A 27660-nucleotide genomic window follows, 5' to 3' on the forward strand; every position below is an offset into this window, starting at 1 on the left:
TCTATGACTCTATCACTAATATTTTTTAACATCTGAGTTTAGTATTATATGCTAATATGTTACTTAAGAATTACAATGTCTTTGTTTAAAATACTCTTTTTATACAAAGATCAGTAAATCTGAATTATATGAATATATTGCACTTTAATATACATGTCAAAATATCTTCTTGGGAAAGATGAAAAACAAAATCATGTTACATAGCCACCACGATTAGTTTATATAACACTGAAGCTTCTATAAACATCAGCTTTAAAAGGCGTTGCATGTTTTAGCTGTTTACCACATCTCCTTGTGCCAGTGTCTTGTGTTTATCTTTGGTGCAGAATCCTAAGTGTTCAACTTAATATTGCCACAGTATTTGAGATTCCTATTATTTTCAGAGATTAATCTACACAGAAAAAAATGGAATATAATGAAAAACACATTTGCTGTATTAGTACTCCAAAGATAGGTTTTGATGTATGCTAATCCTTTCTCAGATGTGGAAACTTGGCCTGAGCAGCTCCCTTTAGAATTGATTTACCAGTACTGTAAACTAGTTTATTTTCCAATATTTAACAATACACGCAAATGTTTCAGAAGATATCTGATTTAAATTAACTTCTCAAGGCCAGAAAATGGAGATACTCCAGTATACAATGATGCATTTATTTGCTTAACATTTTGTTTTGAATGTCAAAACATTTGACAAACATTTGTCAGTTTTAGAACAGTTTTTTGTTGATAATGTATTAATGGTCAAATGAGGTTTGGAATTTGGGTCCTAAGAAGCTACTACATTCGATCAGGTTAACAAATCTCAAACTTCTCAACTCGTGCATCTAACTAACTAGCCATTTCAGGATTTGTTTCTTTATTGGACATTGCTTTAAACAAATTAGACGCATAATTACTTCACCCACAAAGCTTAATTAATAGTTTGATCAAAGATCTTCTACATTTTCATTTTTTGTCTTTCCTAATCCCCAGATTACTTAGGTTATTAGAAGAGCTTCTTTCTTTGAATATTTTGTTAAGAAATATGACAGAACAGTCTTTTCTCTCCAGTCCTGCTGAAGGGTCTTGGCCCGAAAATTCTAATGTACTTTTCTCCCCCAAAGATGCTGCCTGGCCTGCTGAGATCCCCCAGCACTTCATGTGCGTTGCTCGGGTTTCCAGCATCTGCAGATTTTCTCTTATTTGTGACAGAACAATTGGACATTTTTACAACACAAGGAGAAAATATACAAACAATGGAAAAGGAAAAATATGAAAATATTAGATCACAGAGCAAACAGTATGGTACAATCAATTCAGATAAACAGATGATGGGATTTTCCCTGTAATAATTTACACTACAATTAAACCTTTACCAATATATTGTTGACAAGAAGAGTGAGAGAGTGAGTGAGTGAGTGAGTTTATACACACAATTCACTGCCCTGTCCATATGCCCAGACCAAATTTCTGTAATTTCACATGCTGTAGTTATTTTAACAGATACACTATTACTAGGCCTCTGGCGAAGCTGTACAGGCCAATCCACTTACAGTGGAAGCAATGGATTACAGAAACATTGATGAACTCCAACCGTACCATCAACTTCAGAGGATGATGGAGATGGGGTATCATTGATGGCCAACGCTCCACTGGGAGCTAAGGGCCCAAGTCAAGACAATTACTAAATTAAATCTACTTTGTAAGTACCAAAAATTGTGAAAAAGGATCTAGTACTTTCCAGGTGTATGTGACCAAGAAACTTTTCTCAGTCTTCCTGCCGGGTACAGGTACTGATTATAAGCACACGAGTGAATCTGCAGATGCTGGAAATAAATAAAAACACAAAATGCTGGCAGAACTCAGCAAATTGCTGATGAACTCTTCAGCAACTCCCGATGAAGGGTTTCGGCCCGAAACGTCGTCACTACCTCCTCCCATAGATGCTATCTGGCCTGCTGAGTTCTGCCAGCATTTTGTGTTTTTACTGATTATAAGTGATGTTTTGATGACAAACTCTGCATTCTTCATGAGGAATGATGCCTGGGCATGTCTAGTCCAGTGGTATTTATATCCCCGTCATCCATCCCTCCTGATCAGATGAGGACTAACCAATCATATTTCCGCTCTCACACCTTGCTTACAATCAAATTCCAGTTCTTACTTAGAGCGAGACCTTCTGTCTTGGTTAAAGTTCTTTTTCTCTAGTTATATTCCAGTGGCTTCCTTTCCCAATCGGTCCCAAAAGCCGTTGGTGCCGCACAGTCATTTGTCCCGTCAAAGTCAATCCTACGGCCACTGCAAATGCAGTGTTCTGCTACTGCCGAGTTTTTTCAGACAACCCAAACAGATGCACCTCCTGTGCACCTTAATGAGGGTTTCTATCATGCTGCTCCGCATTCACAGGGAATCCTGTTAACACCAGCTGACCCAAATCCCAGGTCATCTTTGACCCGCATCAGTAGTTGAAGACATTACACAAAAACGTTAAATTTCTGCCAGCTAATTATTACTTTGCATAAACCTGCATACACTATTCACAAACATTAAGAGATCTCACTATCAAAGATATTTCACCCAAATACCGGAACTTAATATAAATGGAAATGTACCTTATTACACCGATGTGGTTCCACATGTATCTATATTACACTAAAACATTACAAGTCTTTTCTAAATAACACTGGATTTCTCATTTTCATGATAAGTGATTCTCTGAAGAAGCCAAAGGATAATGCCTCCATTCTCCAAGTCATTCTTCCATCTCCACCCCACCATACTACACCACACTCTTTAACCTATAATTCTAAAACTATGCCCCATCCCCTTTCATGAATTTCAAGTAACAAAAATATCAAAAATCACTTCTTGTGGCTGTGGCAGTAAAACTACTAAAAATCAGGAGGGTAAGATTTTACAATAATCAAATGGTTGAAACAAATCTACTCATCAAAAATTACAGTCAAACTCAAATAAAACATTATTCCATTGTTTGCAAATTCTAATGGTTTGGTATCTGATTTGCAAACCATTTGCAAACCAGGAAACCATTCCTGGTTCCCACAGTCCCTTCACACTCACTGACTTTACTGCAGAATTATTATACAACTATGTAATATCCAAAAAAAACTAATTAAGTGGATGAAGTACAAATAGTAATTACATCCAAGAGCCCAGAAAGTCTGCCAGTCTTGCACCAAAATCCTTTGTGCCAAATTAATGGAGTTTTAATGCATAAAACTCCTGTACAATGTAAGGGTTACAATATCAAAAAAAATGAAAGCAAAAAAGTACAAAATGATTTTTTGAATTTATTTAAATAAAAGATAAACAAATTCTATTTACATGATTCCAGCTTGAACCTTCTCAAAAGGTCAAATACCTAGACATTTGGCAAATGCCTTTATGCTCAAAAGCTCCAATCGGGTTTGTACATTTAATAATTAATAGCTGGCTTTTCTATGCTGAATAGAAAGATAGTCCAGACAAACACCAATTCAGACATGACTCTTTTCCAAGAATTTCACTGCCAAGAACCAGATGTGAATGGGAACACTGAAACGCTAATATTTGTTGCTACTAGATCTCTAGAGTCTGATCAAAAGAATAAAACTATTTTTCATAAAACCAATATTTCAATAGAATGGTTACAGCTCCCATTTTACAGTAAAGCATATTATAGGCTTATTGCAAACTTATAAAACAGATAAACATAAATTTTGTGAGGCGGACACCGAAAGGGGAAAACCTTTCAGAAATCCCTTGATCCATTACAATATCTGGAAAAGAACAGACTTTTTTTTTTAATGAATACATAAGCACTATAGCCCAATAAGATAGACTAAATCGATTCTCTAGGCTAAAGTGCAAAAATATTACTACCCAACTGAGAACTTGACAAAGCAGAGCAAAGATGCTGATACAAAGCTAAGTTAGTTTGCACATACAGTGCCTTGAAAAATTATTCAGTCCCAAAACTATCTTCACGTTTTACTGTCTCATTTTCTAAACTTAAAATATATTGAATTAGGATTTTTGAGTTAATCTGCAAAACATTGTCCATCAGGTCAAATCGAAAGAAATATTCCAAAAACTGTCAACAATTTACTAAAAACGTAAACCAAAATTTTGAGGTTGAAAATCAATTCATCCTCTTGTAATTACTACACTTTCATTCCTCAGGTGCGATATACTACAGTCGGCCCTCCTTATCCGCAGGGGATTGGTTCCAGGAACCCCCTCCTCCACGGATACCAAAATTTACGGATGCTCAAGTCCCTTATTTAACATGTATCAGTGCAGTGGTCTTTAGCACCCAGCGGAACCCCGGACTTCATTTAACATGTGGACATTAGGACCTGGCAGCGCAGCTCTGCAGTGTTTCTGTTCAAGAAAATAATCACGATCGCGACTGAAAATAAGGTGGAAGTAATAAAGCGATCGGAAAGAGGTGAAACGCCATCAGTCATTGGAAAAGCATTAGGCTACAGTCAGTCAACGATCAGAACAATTTTAATGGAGAATGTGTAAGGCCCTGCCCCGATGAAAGCTACAACTATTACTAAGCAACGTAGTGGTTAAATTATTGAAATACGTATGTTCCTTAAGTGTTTTATATGCATAGTAAGGTAAAATATATACTAAGAAAAACGTTTGACGTTAAATAATACTGAATGTACCTGTTCCGACTTCAAATCCGACTTAAAGACGTTCTTAGGAATGGAACTCGTTTATAACCCGGGGACTGCCTGTACTTTTAAGTCATTTCTAGATTACTTATAATACCTAATACAATGTAAATACTATGTAAATAGTTGTTATTCTGTATTGTTTAGGGAATAATGACAAGAAAAAATAGTCTGTACACGCTCAAGCAACCAGTGCAGGAGAGAGAACTTCCAGGTTTTCCCGATCCGTGGCTGGTTGAATCCATGCATATGGAATCCGTGGATAAGGAGGGTCGACTGTACCTTACCAACTCACCCAATTTATTATGATCTGCTTCCGGGGCACCCTGGGAATGGCAATCTCATGCAGCACAGCTCAATGGATATGGTTAAGTATTCCTGTTTCAGCCTGATACAGCTGAGAATCACAACTGCTTCCAAAGTCAGTACAGTCAATAAAGATGTCTTAATACAAATGAATAAACTATCGCTGCTTAAAACCAACGGAAACAATGCTGATTGTAGCCGTACTTCTCCCTGGACTCCTCATAGGAAATGTAACTGCAGGTCAGGAATACAGGTGTGTAAGGGGTTTCTTCTTTATGTTACTGCATATGTAAATCAAAATGACTTCTTTGTTATGGTAACTGGTGAGAGAGTGCTTTCTCTCACAGCTTGTCTGGGTTATAATTACTGATAACGAGAATTGTATTCATTTGTTAACCAATTGGGATAGATGTTAATCTTTCTTGTGGGTCTGTGAGTTGCTGTTGTGCAGACTTCTGGGGAGTTGGAGAGGAGATTGCGAGGAAGGCGGATGGTGCTGGATGCGCTCTGGTCGACCACCCAGGTTGTCCCAGGCGGCGGGTCTTGGAGAAGATCGAATAGTGGTCCGAAGACTTCAATGGTTCAGCTCCAACGATTGTGCACTAATTGACTGAACCCTGATAAGTTGTGGTGCCTTTTCTTTCATATATATTGTATCGCTATTAATCACTTGGTTCTAATAAGATTTATAAAGTGTACTCTGTAAACGTACATGGTGTGCAGTTTGATATTGTGTGGGCGAGTTTATACCAGTGTGCATTTCACAGCATCCATGTATACGGGAGGCGCAGTTTGGCGGGTGGACGAATATTCCCCTAGACATACACCAGCCAATTGCATGAGCATTACAGGTGCATTTAAGAAAATAGTGTTTTACACTCCCAATACCGACTATCTTGCAGGCAAATGTAGAGTTTCTAGTAAATAAAATCAAAGACCTCAAAGCTAGGGTGCTATATCAGAGGGACATTAGGACAGCATGCAACCTTTGTTTCATGGAATCCTGGTTAACCCCTTCCATATCAAATGCAGTGATTCAGATTGATGGATTCACTATACACCATCAAGATAGGACTGTCAAGTCGTTCAAAAGCAGTGGTGGAGGTGTACACCTCATGATCAACTCCTCTTGGTGCACAAATGGATCAGAGATATCCCAATTCCACTCACCAACCCTGGAAATCTCACAATTAAGAATAGTCCATTTTACCTGCCATGGGAGATTTCTGCGATCATTTTGGTAGCGGAGTACATTCCACTTCAAGCCAACGTCAAACAGGCTCTAGATGATCTGAACAATGTGATCAACATGCATGAAACAGCACACCCTGACTCCTTCACCATCAATTTAAGGTATTTTAAACAGGCCAGCCTGAAATTGTCACTAAATAATTACCATCAACAAATTACTTGTAGTACCAGAGGAAACAACACACTGGACCACTGTTACACCACCATCAAGAAAGCCTACCGTGCTATTCCATGCCATCACTTCATAAAATCTGATCACCTGGTTGTACTTCTACTCTCTGAGTATAGGCAGAGACTGAAGTCTGCAGCACTAGTGAAGGCCAAGAAGGTATGGACAAGAGAAGCACAGGAGCGCTTACAGGACTGCTTAGGATCGGTGGACCGGGTTGCATTCAGGGATTCATCTTCGAATCTGGATGAGTATGCCACAGTTGTTACCATCCTCATTAAAACCTGTAGATGAATGTGTACCTATGTAAAACTTGCTGTACATTCCCAAACCAAAAGTCATGGATGAACTAGGAGGCACATTGTCTGCTTCAAAAAGGCAACAATTATACCAGAGACCAAGAAGAACAGTGTGAGCTGCCTTAAACAACTTTCACCCAGTAGCACTCACATCTACAGTGATGAAATGCTTTGAGAGTTTGGTCACATATAGAACGAACTCCAGTCTCAGCAAGGACCTGGACCCACTGCAACTTGCCTACGCCACAATAGGTCTATGGCAGACGCAATCTCAATGGCTCTTCACACAGCCTTAGATCACAAACACCCATGTCAGGATGCTGTTCGTTGACTATAGCTCAGTGTTTAACATCATCATTCCCAGTCCTGATTGATAAGCTACAGAATCTGGACCTTTGTACCTCCCTCTGCAATTGTATTCTCAACTTACTAACCAGAAGACCACAACCTGTGCAGATTGGTGATAATATCTCCTCCTCGTTGACGATCAACAGTGGCTTATATGCTTGGCCTGCTGCTCTAATCCCTCTATACCCATGACTGTTGGGCTTGGTATATCTCAAATGCCATCTATAATTTGATGATACAACCATTGTTGGTAGAATCTCAGATGGAAATGAGAGGGCATACACGAGCAAGATATACCAGCTAGTTGAGTGGTGTTGTAGCAACAACCTTGCACTCAGTGTCAATAAGATGAAAGAGCTGATTGTGACTTCAGGAAGGACAAGATGAGGAAACACGAACCAATCCTCGGAGGAATCAGAAGGAGAGAGCGCGAGAGAGCAAGAAGAGAGTAATTTCAAGATCCTGGGTGTCAAGATCTCTGAGGATCTAACCTGGTCCCAACATATCATCGCAGCTATAAAGACAAGACAGCAGCTATTTTTCATTAGGAGTCTGAAGAGATTCGGTTTGACATTTAAAACACTCGAAAACTTCTATAGATGATCTGTGATGAGCATTCTGACAGGTTGCATCACTGTCTGGTATGGGGGGAGGGGCTACTGCACAGAACCGTAAGAAGCTACACAAAGTATAAAATTATCCAACTCCATCTGAGGTACTAGCCTCCACAGTATCCAAGACACCTTCAAGGAGCAGTGCCTCAGAAAGGTGACATCCATTATTAAAGATCCCATCACTCAGGACATACCCTCTTCTCATTGTTACTGTCAGGAAGGAGGTACAGAAGTCTGAAGGCATACACTTAGCAATTCAGGAAAAGATGCTTCCCCTCTACCATTCAACTCCTAAATGGATATTGAACCCATAAACACTACCTCACTTTTTAAAAAAATATAATTTGATTTTGCCATTTTTGCAATTTTTAATTTATATATTTACTGTAATATATTTACTTATCAATTTTCTTTTCTTTCTATATTATCAGGTATTGATTGTACTGCTGCCGCTAAGTTAACAAATTTCACAACATATGCCGGTGATAATAAACATGTTTCTGATTCTGGTGATGTAGAAAATTGGGAGGATCACCTGTTTTCAATGAATTCATAAGAATAAATACCCCTCTCTCTGCAAGATCCAACAGTATAGTAGATTTTCACCAGATCAAACCAAAATCAGACTAAAGAGTATTCAAGGCAAGTCTATGAAATAATAACAGAGAAACAGAAATCCAGGGAAAGGTACAAGACCACCTCAAAGGCACTGAACATACCTTGGAGCTCAGTGCAGTCCACCACTCTCCTAAAAACTTACGTCAATGAAGAATGGCACTTGTAAGGGAGGCCACAGGATGCAGAAGCCAGTGGCCGTGGCAAGAAAGAAACCCTGGTCAGTAAAGACTATGCAAAGCATCACTTAGAAGATACTGTAAAGATGTGAGACTAAATGGAACTTTTTGGCCTCAGCCCTAGGTGGTACGTATGATGTAAATCAAATACTGCGCCAGGTAACAGTATCCCTACTCTAAAGTATGGTGGTGGCAGCATCATGCTTTGCAGATGCTTTTCAGCTACATGGCCTTGAAATCTGGTCAGGACTGATGGAAAGATGAATGCTGCTAAACACAGAGAGATCCTGGATAAAAACCTACCAGCCTTTGCCAGAAAGCTTAAGCTGGGGAAGAAGTTCATCAGTGCAACCATGGAGTGACTTCAAATGAAGAAAATTAATGTCCCTGAGTGCCCCAGTCAAAGTCCTGACCTTAATCCAATCGAATATCTCTGGCAAGACCTCAAGAATGCTGTCTACCACCACTCCCCAACTAACTTGGTACAGCTTGAGCAATTCTGCAAGGAGCAATCGGCAAATTTTGCTCCATCACATAATGCAAAGCTAATAGAAGCTTATTCAAAAAGACTAGCTGCGAGAGATGGTTCAGCTAACTGCTGAGCAAAGGAGGATAAATACTTTTGACATTATAGTTTTTGGTTTTTAATGTTTTTCATGCTTTACATTTTTGTCTGTGTTTTGGTCTCTACTGTGAAAAAAGGAGCAAGTGATTTGCAAATAAAATTTCTCAGTTAAATTGATCCCTTTCTAATGGCTAAATACTTTTAAAAGGTACAGTTTATGTGAACTTGGTAAATTTTAGAATGGAAAGAGACAGGGGCAGGGAAGGGGACAGAATTATTCCGCATCTACGTGATTCTAAGCTATGCCAAAACAACTGGGATAATTTTTTTTTTTAAATGCACTGGCCAATACAGTGGATTCAGGTTAATTGGGACATATTGGGACCAGTACATTTTGGCCCAATTAAGTTGCTGCCCAAATTAGCCGAAGTATTGTGGAAATAGTTAAGGAATAAAAAGACACTACCGCTTAACTGAGTAACAAATTATGTACTTAAATGAAATACTGAACAAATTAGACCACCAATACTGTTACAGTACTATAAAACTCCAAACTTCATTTCATTATGACATTCAAGGTTATAGTCGGTACCTTCAAATTCTTCGTAGTTCCTAACGTTCCTAAATCATTTCACTTCCACACCCAGCTGTTTCTGGCATTTCCGTGCCTCAATGCTCGAGTCAACAGTAAGCAAAACAGTCATGAATTTTCTTATTGCTCATTTCTCACCAACTATCAGAGACAAAAATCACTGTTCTTTGAACAGAAACATGCTATTGAAAAACTGTTTGACAGCAGTCTCCCATGCCAATCAAGCAGCATACTGTTCCAAATAAACAAAGTGAATGCCAACTATTCCCTTGACTAGTTGTCTCTAAGAGTTGTCCCAAATAAGCGGCTGCCCCTATTAACTGATGGCCCAATGAACCAGAATCCACTGTACATCTGAAAGTACAAATGTGTTTTTGTTCTGGTTAATAGTGAGCACAAGGATTTTACAATCACATTGTTATGTTGAAATCTTAATAGCAAACTTGCAATTAAAACACAATAAAAACACTGGAATTCAGCTGTTATGAGACACATCTGATTCTTCACCGCATGTTCAATTACTAAGAAAACAAATGGGATAAATACTGAGTGTGTCTGTATTTGATCAGCACAAATCAAGCTGTGAGTTAATCTAACATGGATATGAAGCAACTGTCAAAGTCACAGAAAATCTTTCCATGTTCCTCAAAGACTCTTGTGATCCTTTGCAGCATATAGACAGGAGACACCGTACAATAGAAGAAAAAGACAATTTATTGCTGGAGTGCTAGAGATCTCCAAAACAGATCCACAAATCCAACCTGTGGGATATCTATGCCCAGACTGTCTTGGCATACCATCCGCTGTCTCCCTTCTCACCATCCACTCTCTCCCCACTCCCCAATATATAATTGCCCCAACTTTGCATAGCCAGATCCAGAAATGACTCGACAACAAACGGGACTGGCTTCCATCTACTAAAATAGTCAACTGTAATGACTCTAGACACTCAAGTTAAGAAAACCTTATAACATTACCAAGATACTTTAAATTGATGAAACAAAGATGGCAGACTGGGTGTATGAGTGTAAAGTTTCTGTAACATGGAAACAGTACTCCAAGTAACCATAGGAGCCCTTAGAGGCAGGAGGCAAAAGAAATTTTGACATTTGGTTGACATACAAAACAAGAATTTAGCAACCATTTCCACAGTAGAAAACACAAAGTACACCAAAAATTGCTTGAAATATAGGAAACATAAGAGATTAAAAGCTGGGAAGTCCGCAAGATCATGCCAAAAACTCAACCATGTCCTTTCAGTGTCTGCAAAAATGCTGCTGGAATCAGTTTTCTCCACCAGAGGCATAATGGACAATCAGTGCTATGTATGAAGTCCAAGAGAAACAAACTGTCAGCTGCTACAAGTTTTTTCTGACTTCACTGACTTGGTCAGTCAAACGGACTGTAGAGTATCCTTCCCAAAACTGGCTCTCCACATCCATCTAACATCTGCTACATGATGGCATTACTATGACTGTGTGACTAAGCACAGCTCCAATGTCATCATTAAATTTGCTTATGACCCCACTATCAGTGACCAAATCAAAGGTGATGACAAATCAGCATGCAGAGGGAGATCGAAAATCTTCGTGAGTGATGCCACAACAACAACCTCTTACTCAATGTCAGCAAGACCAAGGAACTGATTATTGACTTCAGGAAGAGCCAAGAGCCAGTCCTCACCTGGAGATCAAACGTGGAGAAGGTCAGCACCCTTAAGTTCTTCAGTGTTATCATTTTAGTGGCCCTGTCCTGGACCCAGCATGCAAGTGCAATTAATGAAGAAAGCACGACAGCGCCTCTACTTCCTTAGAAGTTTGCTAAGATGCAGCATGATATGCAAAACTCTGACAAGCATCTATAGATGTGTGGTGGAGAGTATACTGACTGGCTGTATCACAGCATGGTATGGAAACACCAATGCCCTTGAACAGAAAATCCTACAAAAAGTAGTGGATACAGCCCAGTTAATCATGGGTAGAGCACGCCCTACCATTGAGCACATTTACATGAAACATTGTCGCAGGAAAGCAGTATCCATTATCAGGAAACACCCCTCCCCCACCCCAACCACCCAGGTCATGTTCTCTTCTCTCTGTTGCCATCAGGAAGGTACAGGAGCCTCAGGGTTCACACCACCAGGTTCATTACCTCTCAACCATCAGGCTCTTGAACCAGTAGGGATAACTTCACTCAACTTCACTGATATATTCCCACAAGGATTTTTCCTCTCATCTTCTCAAAATTTATTGCATATTCATTATTCTTTTTCTCTTTTGGATTTGCACAGCCTGTCATCTTTTGCACACTGGTTGTCCGCCCTGTTGGGTGCGGTCTTTCATTGATTCTATTATGGTTATTGGATTTACTGAATATGCCCACAAGAAAAAGAAACTCAGGTTTATATACTGTGACGTAAATACTTCAAAAATAATTTTACTTTAAACTGTGAAGCTGCCATGTGGGTCAATTGGTGCACAAGAGATCGATGCTCAGTGCATATCGCTCAATCATTTTTTCCTCCATCTTTCTCACTGCGACTCTGCATCTCACCTCAAAAAACTACCTTCTTCAGGAGAACTAATCCGCAAAAGTGGAAAACCATTAAACTGACCACTTCCATTCCACAACCCAAGTCACCCCAAGTTTAAACAGTCAAGAATTGTAGAACACAAATGATGGTTGTGTATATTCACATCCAAAGGTCAAACTCCAAGTCATTATTGCCTTGTTCACTTAAGCAGAATGGGCTTTACACTTTACATACACCAAACAAATGTCCTCTAGCAATCTTTCCCCACAGTACCTGACAACAATAAGGTCTGTGGAAAACATCAACAAATTCCCCATCTTGAGAAGTATACCCTCAATGAACACAGCTTCATCGAAAGCACTTCCAAATTAGGTTTTAGGTACACTACTGAGGAAAAAGCTGCCCACAGATCAAGACCTCAATCCTGACATCAAACTCATTCTACTGATCCCTACCTTCTAGTAAGGTTCCATGCCTAAAAACACCAAAGTTCAAATTACACATTGTCAGCCCAAGATGCTCATAAGCCTATCACCAAAGTCCTAAAAATCTCTTTGGAGCTCTGACATTGCAAAAAACTATTTTGTTTTTTAAACTTAAAGAATCAGGAATCTTGTTTGCAGTACCTATTAAAAAGTACAACATTCCCATTGATTCATAGGAATCCATAATCCACCATCACTCACAATGGAGAAAAAAAAACATATGGGATGGTATTGACAATCAGGTCCAGTTGGCAGGAGCATAAAAATCTTGCATTCATGGTAAAGAGAGCATACTACCTCCAACCCCCCCCCCCCCCCCCAAACTACTCTATCAAGTTCATCCTATACCAGAGTCTGCAGGTCCTACAGTGATTTCTTTGGCCACCTCAGAAGTACAGTGGATGCAAGTCATCCTCAACCTCAAAGAATTGTCTACCAATTGTTTTACAAATATAATTGACTTTAAAGATGCAATCGGCTGAGTAGATTAAGGGAAATTCATTGGATTTAGTAAATTAGAATTTTCAAATAGGGGCCACAAATAAATTGCCACAAAGCTCAACAGCTTGGGGTAGTATATTGTCATGGACTAACATGACAAAAAATAAAGTGGGGGAATAATTAGTTTGGAAAATACTATCCAGCTAAGTCCCATGCTGGGCTCCTGAGTACCCACATTAGCAAGTTAGGTGAAGAAACAGAATGTACTGTATCCAAGTTCACCAAGAGTGCAAAAGCATAATGGGAAAATGAAATGCGAAGGGGTGGTGGACAGCCACCATCAAATTCTCTACTCCAGAGAGCTGCAAATGCTGAATTGATGCAAATAATATACAGAGAAATAGAAATGGAGATGAAGAGGTGCAGGAACACAAACTTGAGATATAGAATCTGCATGGCAATGAATGGATAGAATGACTTCCTCTGACTTCAATATTACTAATTAATTTTTTCAGCAAAGTATAAAAGGAGATAACCACAGTCAAGTTTGTAAATGGATACTTAGCTACATGCACCTGAACAACGCTGATATTAGAATCATGCAATAGATCAGCAGCAAGAAATATTGCACATAAGAGGGTGAAGGTAAAGGAGGCTGAAGACCGACACTCAACAATTTATAATTATTTTGTGTCTTTGCCCTGCACAGATCATTGTAGAAAAAACGCCATACAAGACAGTAATAATAAACCTGATTCTAAAAAGCTAGACACCAATGTATCGAGATGCAAACATCAAAAATGAGCCCTGTAACATTTATGTCTGCAATAAACTACCTAATGAACCCAGATAAGAAGGAACTGATGAAGCAAAGTGGATCATTTAATACATTTTTATAATCTGCAGAATAATGAGGGCTATAATTATTGATTATAGTATCAGGATTAGCTGATGATGATGCAGAAACAGCAATTTATCACATTGGAAAACCAGGGATTAGTCATGAACATCATTAACAAGTGAATGTTTAAATCATGTCACCACAACATGCTAAAATGGTTCAGACTAACCGTTGACCAATGCAATGTACTTAATCTTTACAGGAGCTCCAAGTTCTAGCTGAGAGCCTGCAACCCGACAAATCACAGCTATACATGATAAGAACAGAAAATAATGGAGATACGCAGAAAATTAGGTGATGCCTGAAACAAGAAACAGTTAACATTTCAGGGCAATGACCCCTCCTTAAAAGCAAATTGAACCACAGAGTATCCTCAGCACTGTGTTTTTTTGATTGCCAACTATTGCTTATTCATGACATGCATGCCAGATTTTGGCAAAGTAGATATTCTGGAAAAGCATGCAGAGTCACGTTATGTGGTGGTGTGCAGCCCAGCTCAATAATCCAGGATGATTATAGTTGGCATGATCAAGATTGACTATTTACAGCAATAGTTTGATCAGATATGGAAAGAAAAATTAAGGATTTTAGTAATAAGTCAATGAAAACCTTTACATCTGATCTCCAAAATAGATTATGCCATATTAATGAAGCTATCCTATTAGCCTACAATTAATGGACTGGTCAAGGTTAAATGGCCACAACAGAAGCTATACCCAAGAATTTTTTTAAAAAAAATCAATATGGAAGGATTTGCTGAAGTAATGGATAATTACTGGTTTAGACTTAATTCTTGGAAGACTAAAAGAATGAATACTTAAATTAGGCATCAGTCAAGTATCAATCAGTCTGCAAAAGTAAAATTAAAAATACGCCAGACAGCTGGAATGCAAGATGAAGCTTTGATGGTTGTGAAGCTTATTCTCCAACTTCCAGTGAGTGAAAGAGCTTGACAATTTTCACATATCAAGCAACAACCCAAAACAATTTTTAATTTATTTAGAGAGACAATGTGGAACAGGCCACTCAGCAACCCTTGTTACGTACTCCATGACCGGGTTACCAAACCAGCAGAAATGGAATATACGTTGGAGCCTGGTACTAGTGTAACTAATAGTTTTCATTAGTAAACTAAGTAATAGAGTACAATAAAATGCAAAGATATAAAACAGGTCGAGGCAGCTGCTGGTGTACTGTTGGGGGGGGGGGGGGAGAAAGGAGAGGAGAGAGAGAGGGGGAGGGGGAGAGCAGTTGCCATCAAACCTTCAGGTGTCTTCCTGTCGTGTTATGGTCACCGACTGTGACCCCCTACCAGGCATGACCATTCTTCAATGGTAGGCCTGTCACCCAGGCAAGGGTGGACACACAAACAAGCCCCCACCGGTCGCACCTTCACACACTGTGAGCCACTGATTGATTCCCCCGAATAGATCCTCCAAACCCCCACCTTCACATCGGTGCACAACGTTCTTTCAGTGTCCAGTGGTGTGTCTGCTTGTGTCTTCGCAGACCCGCTTTTTATCTCCCCTTGCAGGGTACCGGCCATCCATCACCTGGGCCCACCTTGCTGTCTCAGCAAGAATCCTCACAAGCAGGCAAAGAAAGTGTCCTTGGAACAAAGGTAAACAATCAGCCAAAGCCATAATATCAAATTATGTCTCTCTCTCTCTCTCTCTCTCTCTCTCTCTCATTACCAGCATAGTTCACAGGGGGGTCAACTCTGGACCCCATCTCAGCTTGGTTTGCTCATCACACCCTCGATTTAACCCGAGCCTAATCAAGCGATAATTTACAATGATCAATTAACCTATTAACCAATCCATCTTTGGACTGTAGGAGGAAACTGAAGTGCCCAGAGAAAACCCGTGCAGTCACTGGGAGAATGCACAAACTCTTTATGGAGGACACTAGAATTGAACTCCTAACTCTGACACCCCAAACTGGAATAGCTTTACACTAACTGCTACACTACAGTGGCATCAAATATAACATGACGAAGTGTAGACCAACAGCAAAAACTAGAGAGAAGACAGCACAATCTACCTCATGAATAGGAGACAACACTTATGATCAAATTCTGTACAAGTTACAAGATTTGCGTATTAGACAAGTCTTGCACTGAGAATGTGTAATGCAATATAAATCACAAAAGATAGATCAGCTTAATGCAGAGCAATACATTTTAATATTCACTAGTTTCAAATACTGCCAATATACAGTCAATTGAATGAAAAAGAAAATTGACTTAGAGGATCAACTCCAGATCTTCAACTCAAATATTTGGCCAATATTTGATGGATTTAACAGTTATGAGTCAGTCATTAAAAAATAAATAACTCAAATTTATCTTCGCAATCTAAAAGGATTACATTGCAGAATTATTTTAGAATATCAGAGAGGAAACAGTAACAAAGACAGAAGAGCTGAGGCATGTTTCATCTGCTGTAGTACAGAACAAATGTGGAATGCAACAATAGAATTTCTTGAAAACCAATTTGAACGGGAACATTTATCTCACTTTTAAAGCGAATTTTGAAGTGCATTTGGAAACAAATTTCAGTTTATTTGGATGCTCACAGAAGCTAATTAGATAATAGATGTTCGTAAATATAAAACTGTTATGTCTTTGAAGATTCAGATTGTTTGCATTTAAAAGATCAAGGAACATGATAAGGGCTCATTTGTATGGAACAAAGTCAAGAAAAGCTTTAAGCTTCAAGAGCAGCAAAGTCAGCTAATAATATTTTGTTTCAATTAGCTTCTCAAATTACAACCGCAATGAAATATTAATAGGCCCACCTTGCAGCTGTAAAAATTTGTAGCTTCTGCAGTAATCCCTTTTAAGTAGTTTTTAAATACATTGCAAATCTTCTTCTTTAGGCAATCCCTCAAGGTCAAGAATGACTTACTCTGGGCTCCAATATTGTGGGTTCCACAAACGAAACAAGTTGTGCTCGACAAGGTGGACAAAGAGCTGGGCATTTGGAAAGTGCTCCATCTTTCTTCTACTTATGCAGTCTCTGGGTACTCCTAATGCATGGCCTCAAAGTTCTGATTACTATCCCAAATGCTGCTTTCCAACTTGGATCAAGCATGGGCCAGCCAGAGATCCCCACTGGGAATGTTGTATTTCTTTATGAAGCTTTCTTATGAGCACATCACTGAATCTTTTCCTCCATCCACTTGATGATACCTTTTTTGAGCTATCATGGGAGTGTGTTTTAGAAACTGGTTGCCTGGAATGAGAATAACTTGGCCTACCCTTTGTAGCTGATGAAGTGTAACAAATGCACATTGGCCTGGAAGGGATATTAGTTATTTTCTCCTTCTAGTAACTTGAGGATTCTGTGAAGACATTGTTACTAGTATGTTTCCAATGTTTTGAGATACTTGCTGCAGGTGGTCTCAACAGCACATTTTGAAGGGTAAAGGATCAATGCTGCTTGGTAAGTCAACTTTTGGGTTAGGTCTGAGTTGTTTAGCTTCTAATCCTCTACCTCAAATAAACCAGAAATCTGCACTGGCACATTGAGGACAGTGGTAAAAGTTATCAGCATCTGCCTTTGCTGAAAGGTAGGTCCTAAGACCTCACATTAATCCATTATTATCCTAAGACAATGTGGCACAGCAGGGGCAGATTGGTAGAAGCCAACAATCATATAGATGTTGAATTTCAGAGCTGCAAAAATATTCTACTCTCAGTGGCCACTTTTAAGGTACCTCCTGGACCAAAATAAAATGGCTGTTGAGTGTATGTTTGTGGCCTCCTGCTGCTGTAAAGCCCATTCACTTCAAGTTTCGATATGTTGAGCATCCAGAAATGCTCTACTGCACACCACTGCCGTAACGCATGGCCATCTAAGCTACTGTCAGCATCCTGTTGGCTTAAACCAGTCTGGCCTTTCTCCTCTGACCTCTCTCATTAACAAGGCATTTTCACCCACAAAACTGCCACTCACTGGATACTCTTCATTTTTCACACCATTCTCTGTAAACTCTACAGACCGTTGTGCGTGAAAATCCCAGGAGATCAGCTGTTTCTGAGATCTCAAATCACCCTGTCTGACACCGACAATCATTCCACGGTCAAAGTCACTCAGATCACATTTCTTCCCTGTTCTAGTGTTTGGTCTGAACAACAACTGAACTTCTTGGCAATGTCTACACCCCTTTGTGCATTGAATTGCTGCCACATGATTAGCTGATTAACTATTTGCATTAACGAGGTATACAGGTGTCCCTAATCAAATAGCCACTGAGTGTATATTTACATTCTCTGGGCTATGGAAAGGGACACAGATGGGGGGAAAATTAGTCAACGATAACTAACAAGACAAACAGTGAAGCAAACAGTTTCAAACTTACAAACTGTTGCTGCCGTTGGACTGCAACAGGTGAATGCCCAAGTCACATTTGGACCTTGTAAATAATGAACAGATCTTGTTTGGGGGGGGAGGGGAAGGAAGAGGGGGGTCAGGTGACAGAACTTATTTTTCCTGCTTATGTCTTTACAATGTTGATTTATTTCTAAGAGTTCTGTTTCTGAGCAGTACCAAAATTCAGAATGTTCAACAGAAAAGTTATTCAGCTTATAATAGTTGTAAAACATTGACAGGCATTTAAGTAGCCCAAAATTATCTGTGGCTCCCACATTTTTAGCCAAAACATGACGCAAGTTTGGATGGTTAACCATGACTTCAGAAGCTGTCAGTGGAGCCAATGCATCACAAAATAAAAAATAGCTCGTTCCTGGTGCCTTAAAAGGAGTTGGTGATGGTCAGACCGAGGATGCTACTGACCACCACTGTTGGCCACCAGTGGGATCAAACAGTACCATCAAACACCACAGCAAATTTGGTGCGTCAGGTACAACTGGAGAATATTCCCCTTGATTTTAACTTGCTCAAATTCCTTGGTACCATAATTAAATGCTATTCTGATACTAAGGGCAGTCACTTAATTTTCCTTTCAAATTAACCTCATACACATCACTCACTTTTATTGATGCCACAAAAAGTAGCTTTTTGCAGCACAGCACAGTTCAAGGATAGAAACAACTAAACATAAATTTAATTAACAAATTATACATTACATGTATGCAAAATAAACAATGACAATAACACAAGATAGAGAGAAAAAATAGTCTGAAGTAGTGTCAAATATTTTTCAGTCGGTTCAAGAACCTGATGCAGTGGAGTAGGAGCTGCTGCTGACCCTTGATGTGTAGGTATTCAGGTTCCTGTACCTCCTCCCCAATGGACCAATAAAAGGACATGGCATGGACGGTGAAGATCCCTGAAGATGGATGTCACTTTACTAAGATAACACCTCCTGGATGGTGGGAAGAGCTGTACCTATGATGGAGCTGGCCAAGTCCATCAGTCTCTGAGGCCTTTTGTATTGGAGTTTCCATACTCGTCTGTGATATAACCACTCAGAATGCTTTCCACTGTACACCTGTAAAAGTCTGTCTAAGTTTTTGGTGATATGCCAAATCTATGACACTTCTAACGGAGACACTGTCAAGCTTTGTTCATGGTTGCATCCATGTGCTAGGACTATAGGCTATGATAGTGTATCTATGTGTCAAGTATATAGGTTACGAGCTTCGAGGGGCTATTGCTCAGGATCAGAAAAAGCTGCATAATGCTTGCAAACTCAGCCAACTCCATCATGGACACCAACCTCCCTAACAGCAAGGACATCTTCAAAACATGATCCTCAAAAAGGAGACATCCATCATTAAGGAACCTCATCACGGAGGACATGTTCTCTTCTTTTTATTACCATCATAGAGGAGATACAGAAGCCTGAGACATACACTCAACATTTTAAAACAGCTTCTTTCTCTCTGCCAACAGATTGCTGAACAGACAATGAACTGACTCATGAGCACTACCTCACTATTTTTGCTCTTTCTGTGCTACTTAATTTTTAACATATATTTTATTATAATTTATAGTATTTTTAGGTAATGCTCTGTACTGTTGCTTCAAAGCAACACATTTCAAGACATATCGGTGATAATAAACCTGATTCTGATTCTGAGCCCAGTATAGTTGTTCCATTCAAGGCTGTGAAAAGGTTTGGACCTAAAAGGTCTGGGTGAAACCTAAACTGTGCACTACCAGGTTACTGTTGACTAAATATCTTGCTGGATTATTGATATTTCTAAGTTTGATGATTTGGAAGAAACCAAAATGTGGTTGTCCTGTTGAAGACCAAAGTTCAAAGTAAGTTTATTATCGAAGTACATACCTGACACAATTTACAACCCTGAGATTCATTTTCTTGTGGGCATACTCAATAAAGCGAGAGAGTAACATCCATAACAGAATCAATGAAAGACCACCCAACTTGGGCGTTCAACCAGAGAGCAGAAGACAAACTGTGCAAATACAACAATAAATATCGATAACATGGGATAATAAGTCCTTGAAGGAGAGGCCATAGTTTGTGAGAACATTTCAATGATAGGGCGTGAAGTTGAGTGAAATTATCCCCACGGGTTCAAAAGCCTCATGGTTGAGGGGCAATAACTGTTCCTGAACCTAGTGGAGAGAGTCCTGAGGCTCCTGTACATTCCTCCTGATTGTAGCAGTGAGGAGAGAGCACGTCCTGGGTGGTTGGGGTCCCTGATGATGGATGTGTCAGTGCTTCATGTAGATGGTTGGGAGGGGTTTACCAACCCACTTCTTTTTGTAAGATTTTCCATTCAAGGACATTGGTGTTTCCATATCAGGCTGTGACACAGGCAGTCAACTTTTTAGTATGTGATATATTGTTGCTGGGCAGGGACCAACCTTATTACTACTACAAAGGAATAACTTAGCAGGGATTTAGTCCACAAGTCTTCATGCTACATGTTATGGACTAAAGCAGTTGTTCCATGCTGTATACTCAACTGAGAGTCACATTTCTGGACAAAGGCCATCATCTGCAGAGATGAGCAAATTGGAAAGATTAGTGATCTCAAGAATGAGTTAACTATATTCTCTCCCTCAGAGATGAGATGTTCGCCACTCAGCAGGTTCACAAATAAAACATCTTAAGTTGAACTCCAGAATTTTATCTTCCAGAAAGTAAGAAAAGTCAAACAAAAACAAGAGATTTTGAAAATAGCATCAATTTAAAAAGAATCTCAGTATTTTTTCAACAGTTGGCCTGAGAAAAATAGTGATATTCAGACAGGAATGAAATGTACTTAAACTTCTAAATGCCATTTTTAAAGAAAAACATGGGCAACAGGCATACAAATAAATTGAGCCGACTAGTTCTGATTGTGTCCCTCTTCTCTCAGAGCTTTAAGCACTCAATGCAGAAGTTCGGATGTTGGATCCGAACTTTAGGTCACCCACTCAGGCTACTGGACCTATCACTTCACAACGTGGTACGTTGGGTGGAGGAGCAAGCCTCAAGTTCACTCCACTATTGAACAATATTACAATAATCTTGAATCTCAACACCTTTTACCTGCTTTGTCTTCATACCTTGGTTTCTCTAATATCCAAAGCTCTATTGATCTCTTCTGAAAGTACATACTGACAAGAGTAAGGCAAATCTATCAAGGTATTTGTGAATTTAGTGAATGGTTGATCAAAGGGTGTACCTAATCAACCAAATTTAAAGACTGTGAAAGACAATGGATGAAAACAGATAAAAATGGATTTTTAAAAACAGACTATGCCAGGCATTACATTAATAACCATATTGTCCAAAAAGGTAATTATGCAAAGTTTCAGCTCTCACTTGCTGCTGTACATTTACTGTTGAATTCATGCACAAATCATGTGAACAGGAGAATGTCCTGAACTCTATTGTGCCATGCCATAGGGTTGGGATCATATCAGGATATGATCTGTGACAACTCCTGGCTCTTCCATCATCTCTTAACACTTTGAGCTAGGAAACCATCAATCTCAGAGTCAAAGGAAATAATTGGTCTAGCATCAGAATCATGTTTATTGTTACCAGCATGTGAAATTTGTTAACTTAGTCACCCCTTGCAATACAGTGCCCTATTTCTAACCACCCTTGAAAGGTATCCCCACGAATTTTAGATCTTGTTTTCTAGCCCAACATCTTCTTACGAATTAACCTTAATGCCATTAAAATTTTCATCACGTTTCCACTTTTCTTTCTAAATTCCAGTAAGATACATTTATGCAAATAAGCCCTGTAAATTCCTGAAATTATTAAGTGTCCATCGCAAAACATCACCTGCTCAAAGTTTACATGGAAGCAGTGGAAATTAGCTGCCAGCAGCAAAGAAATTCACAGCATTTGCTACATCTTGTAATCCACTGAACCTGCCAACCGATTTGCTTGTTAGTAAAAGTATGTACCATTAACATGGATTTTTTTGGGTGACATACATCTAATTTTCCCAACACTAGGACACCTGTCCTGAAATGCTTTGATTGACCACTAAGCATGAATTATTTGAATTTACGTAGTGAATAAGTCAAAATCCAGCCTGTTGGCCAGATTTTTGTCATACATTCCTTCATAACATTATTTATGATACAATGCAAAAGCATTCCAAGCATGAAGTTCCGCTGATTGAAATTCACTTCAGCATGACACTACAAAGTTAAAAGTTTCAACATATGTTTACATTGAAGGCTAAATATCAACCAAGTTCCAATAGTGCAAAATAATATGAAATCTGTGCCAGGTACAGGGAAAATGAAAACAACCTGTACTGGTAATAAATGCACTGTTGAATCAGTTTCTTTCTCTACTTACACCCTTTCGCTAACAGAAGCAGGTATGTTTTATAGTAACATGGAATCTCAGAGATACTTCACTAACTCAAGCAATGTCCACTCAGAATTGCTGCAATGAAAATAGTTAAACCAGAACTTTTCTATTAAAAAAATAGTGCAAACACCATTAGATGAATATACAAATTAATGCATACAACTGAGTTTCGATTTTAAAAGTAACTAAATCTACATCACAACAATGAAGTAGATTCAAATTGCTGACCACTTTGTCATCGGTACAAAATTAGGAAGGTTTCAGAATCTGTTTATTGTCAAATCAACTTAGATTCAAGTATTCTTTTGGCTAACTTCAGCTTTCGTAACAAAGCAGCATCCATCAGAGATCACCACCACCCAGGTCACACTCTCTTCTCCCTACTGCCATCCCGTAGAAGGTACAAGAGCCTCAGGACCTCAGCCACCAGGTTCAAGAACTGTTATTACCTCTCAACCATCAGGGGCTTTAAAGGGGATAATAACACTCACTTACCCCATCCTTGAAATGTTCCCACAACCAATAAACTCACTTAAAGAATCTCACGTTCTCGTTATTTATTGTTGTTAATTTATATTTGCCTTTGCAAATATATTTGTCTTCTGCACTCTGGTTGATCTTTCATTAACCCTGTTATAGTTACTATTCTATAGATTTGCTGAGTATGCCCGCAGGGAAATGAATCCTAGGGTTGTATATGGTGGCATACACGTACTTTGACTTCAATCTTTATTACAATAGACAGTAGGGGCAGGAGTAGGCCATTCGGCCCTTCTAGCCAGCACCGCCATTCATTGTGATCATGGCTGATCATACACAATCAGTACCCCATTCCTGCCCTCTCCCCATATCCCTTGACCCCACTATCTATAAGAGCTCTATCCAACTCTCTCTTGAATGCATCCAGAGACTTGGCCTCCACTGCCTTCTGGGGCAGAGCATTCCACATATCCACCACTCTCTGGGTGAAAAAGTTTTTCTGCATCTCTGTTCCAAATGGCCCACCCCTTATTCTTAAACTGTGGCCTCTAGTTCTGGATTCACCCATCAGCGGGAACATGCTTCCTGCCTCCAATGTGTCCAATCCCTTAATAATCTTATATGTTTCAATCAGATCCCCTCTCATCCTTCTAAATTCCAGTGTATACAAGCCCAGTCGCTCCAATCTTTCAACATATGACAGTCCCGCCATTCTGGGAATTAACCTTGTGAATCTACGCTGCACTCCCTCAATAGCAAGAATGTCCTTCCTCAAATTTGGAGACCAAAACTGCACACAATACTCCAGGTGGGGTCTCACCAGGGCCCTGTACAGCTGCAGAAGGACCTCTTTACTCCTATTACAAATACCCATTTTAAACAACTTACTCAGGAACTTGTAAATTAATCTCATTAATGATGCTCATTGCAAACACTTGGAAGAACATAAACAATGTTTAGACAATTACATGCTACAGCCATCACACAGGTATTTGAGTCTAACTTGCAATCAAACTCTCGATTCAGTATGATCCAGAAGAGCCACTTCATCATAGTCAAGCATTACAAGTCAGATGGCTGGGGTTGCCAACACAACTACAGTCCACATCAAAGTTCAATCCAGCCCACAGCTGAAATTCAGTGCAGCAAGGACTCAATTACTTGATATACAACTGGAGCAGATTTTTTTTTATTTCTTTATTGAGATGCAGCGCAGAATAAGCCCAGCAACCCTCAATTTAACCCTAGCCGAATCACAGAACTATCTACAATGCCCAGCTAACCCCTGCTAACTGGTACGTCTTTTGGACTACGGGAAAAACCAGAGCACCCAGAGGAAACCCACGCAGTCACAGTGGAGAACAAACAAACTCTTTACAGTCAGCAGAGGGAACTCGGGCAGGGTATGATAGAACAAGATACAGTTTCGCTGCTAGTAGTTTGAGATGACATTTTTGATTCCATTTGTAGAATGCTAGTGATCCAGTGGACCACCACTCACAGAAAGGATACGCAAATTTTCAACTTCTAACATAAACCACTTTGAACTTTATTAAACTACAGGTCAAAATTTCAGTGTTATTTTCAGCACTGAAGACTTATTATAGCGGTCCAATTTCTGTATCAATACTTTGCTGCAGTTTCTACTGATAAAAAGTAAAATTTGCTTCTCAGGAACCAATTTTTTCTTCTTGGATTATCAAGTTACTAACTCATACCTTCAACAACTACGTAAAACTCCTACCGAAGACTTTTGGAAAAGTTATTAACAAAGATCATAACACGAGGAAATCTGCAGATGCTGGAAATTCAAACAACACACACAAAATGCTGGTGGAACACAGCAGGCCAGGCAGCATCTATAGGGAGAAGCGCTGTCGACGTTTCGGCCGAGACCCCGACGAAGGGTCTTGGCCCGAAACGTCGACAACAAAGATCATAAGTAGTGTATGGTAAATATCAAAGCACAGGAAACACAATTAAAAGTTATCAGCTGAAGGTTTATTCTTCTGTTGGCAACAGCTCCTCAAGCCTTACTCAACAAGTGCAAATAACTTTCAAAGAAATAAAATTTTGCTTAGCTTCAAGATAGAAATCGCTTGTGAGAGAGAAGGATGCCTTTTCAAGCCTCAGTCGCAAGGTTTTCTTTAGGCTAACATCCCAGTACAACATGCTGACAGTGTTACACTTCCAAAGCTACAATCTTTCCAACGAGGTACTTACCAAGTAGCCCTCAGCTACGCAGAAAAAAGCTAACAGTACTAATATAAGGACAGCAGTTCTGAGAGTCAGCCCAGTGTTTCTCTTTCAAATAATTTAAAATAAACAAATATTATCTGGTTATTTACTTAATACCATTTGGCATTGGTGGGGGAAGGGAAGGATGCAAGTTGCAGACAAATTGGTTTCCAAGATTCTGTATATTATAACACTGGCAATGTTTAAACAGTGTTTAATTGGATTTGAATTATTCAAAGTTCAATCATGCCCTCATTGAGCATTACACGTCAATCAGTTATGAAAGTGTTTCGTTATAACGATACACAAAAGTAAAGAAACTTGATTCTCAATTCATGCAAAATGGCACTAACTTACGATTTCACAAGACACTTGTATAACAGTAAGATACTATGTTTTGGTCAACTTACTATGACTATTAGCTAGTTTTAATTTTCATAATATTTTAATTTCAACCAAGAGTCGACGTAGACTGAATTTCTTGATACACTTTCTATTTCACATCCTCATTCAAGGAAAATAAAAGATCAGATTCCAAAGAAACTAAAACCAAATTCTTTTGCACAAAAAAAAGATTACAACTCAGTAAAATTATCCTAATTAACAGCACTGACAAATGTAAACAATGACAGATTCTGCATCATCAATTATGTGTAAACCTATGAGAATGATAACTAAACTTAATGCTGGGGAAAGTGAGAACATAACAAAAAGCTGGTGATGAAGAACAAACAGAAAGGAAGTAATTTCATGTAATAACGAACACATTCCTTTCCTAAATTCTTTGTTATGCCCTTAATGGATAGTATTATTCCCTAAAATGGAGAAACGTTAATATTGTACTTCAGGGAGCGCGAAGCGCAGAAACAAATGTCACTGTGATGATTGTACGCTCTACTATCAATTGTTTGGTGACAATAAAGTATTTGTATATCCCTAAGTAATTTCTAAAACCAAAATTATCTGAATATAAATAACACTGTTTGAGAATATTCCAAAAATCAGCGCAGTAGTGTCCGGTAGTAACTTTACCTGACGCCCTGGCAAGCTGAAAAGCACCTCATGACAGCTCTCCCTGAAGTATCTCACAGCCCGACTCTGCTTTCATTACAATGTCATTAGAAACAGTGACACTCAACTCACTTTGCTCAGTGCTATTTCTAATACAATAAAAACATTCTATTTATTTAATTAAAGACGCTTCCAGAAGCTTCGCAAGGCCTTGCTTTTCATATCAGCAACCACCCCAAAACCACCACCCTACACACACACACACACACACACACACACACACTTTCCCCTCACGCGAGCCCCAGGCTTCTCTGCGGCCTAGGCCAGCCAGAAACACACCCAGCCAGCCCCCCTAAGGCACTTCCCTCACCCGAGCCGGATCAGACGATTTATTTACATTATATAAACAATGCGTGGCGTGCTGCATTTTGCTCCTACCTGCCATATATCCCCTCGGTGATCCTGTTCCGTTTTAACGGCCTCCTGATCTTGCTGCAATCAGCATTGCGCCTCTTCATTGTCCTTCGCTGCCTTTCCCTTCTTCAAATTCCGTTTCCTCCTTTTTTAATATAATTTTACACAAAAAATGGCGAGAATTAATTCGAGACCGTTTAAAATTGTGGAAATATTATTTTTCTCCTCTCCCTCCGTTTTTCCTCCTCTTCTTTCAAACAAAGAATTAAATGAAATGAAACCAACCCCTCTCGGTCCAAACCAATATTTTCTCTGTCTTTGGGCTCCAGGCTGGCCGAGGGGCGGGACTAGCTGCGCTTGTCTACCTTAAACACCAAGATTAACTCCGCCGGCAGCCCAATAACGCTGCCGCTTCTATGATTGCCAAGTCCACTCACCTATAAAGGCTGGAGGCTCCCGCACCAGGTAGATGCCCATCACGCAGGATGACCCAATAGAGGGACGCAAAGGGCGGGCACTTGGGGACGTCAAGGAGGGCCGAGCTATCACGCAGGCGTGTTGGTCGCAAGGGGACCGCATCAGCTTAATAGGCATGATTGGCTCCCCTTCTGTGCAATCGTTGCTCAGAGTTTGGTTCTTATTGGTGCCAATCATCGCCGTGGATCCAATCGGCAACAAGCAGGGGCGGGAAGAGTAAATTTGGTTTGGTTGAGGCTTATTGGGGAGGTGCATTGGACTTGTAAGCATGCAAAGGCTTCCACGTACGCAGGTTGTACGTTAAGTCGTAGG

The 27660-nt window shown here is 39.5% G+C and overlaps 1 protein-coding gene across 2 annotated transcripts in view; it reads right to left on the reverse strand.

Annotated features, from left to right (window-relative positions):
• Positions 1–27216, reverse strand: part of maco1b (macoilin 1b) — a 97679-nt gene extending 70463 nt beyond the window's left edge. For both annotated transcript variants that reach the window (XM_073034428.1, XM_073034427.1), the window contains exons 1-2: positions 27157–27216; positions 26896–27016 (exon numbers count right to left, since the gene is read on the reverse strand). In XM_073034428.1, coding sequence (XP_072890529.1) covers positions 26896–26975 — 80 coding nt within the window. In that variant the 5' untranslated portion in view covers positions 26976–27016; positions 27157–27216. The remainder of the gene's footprint in view (positions 1–26895; positions 27017–27156) is intronic.
• Between the last annotated feature and the right edge of the window lie 444 nt (positions 27217–27660).

The sequence above is a fragment of the Hemitrygon akajei genome, chromosome 32 (assembly GCF_048418815.1).
Source record: "Hemitrygon akajei chromosome 32, sHemAka1.3, whole genome shotgun sequence".
Taxonomy (NCBI): domain Eukaryota; kingdom Metazoa; phylum Chordata; class Chondrichthyes; order Myliobatiformes; family Dasyatidae; genus Hemitrygon; species Hemitrygon akajei.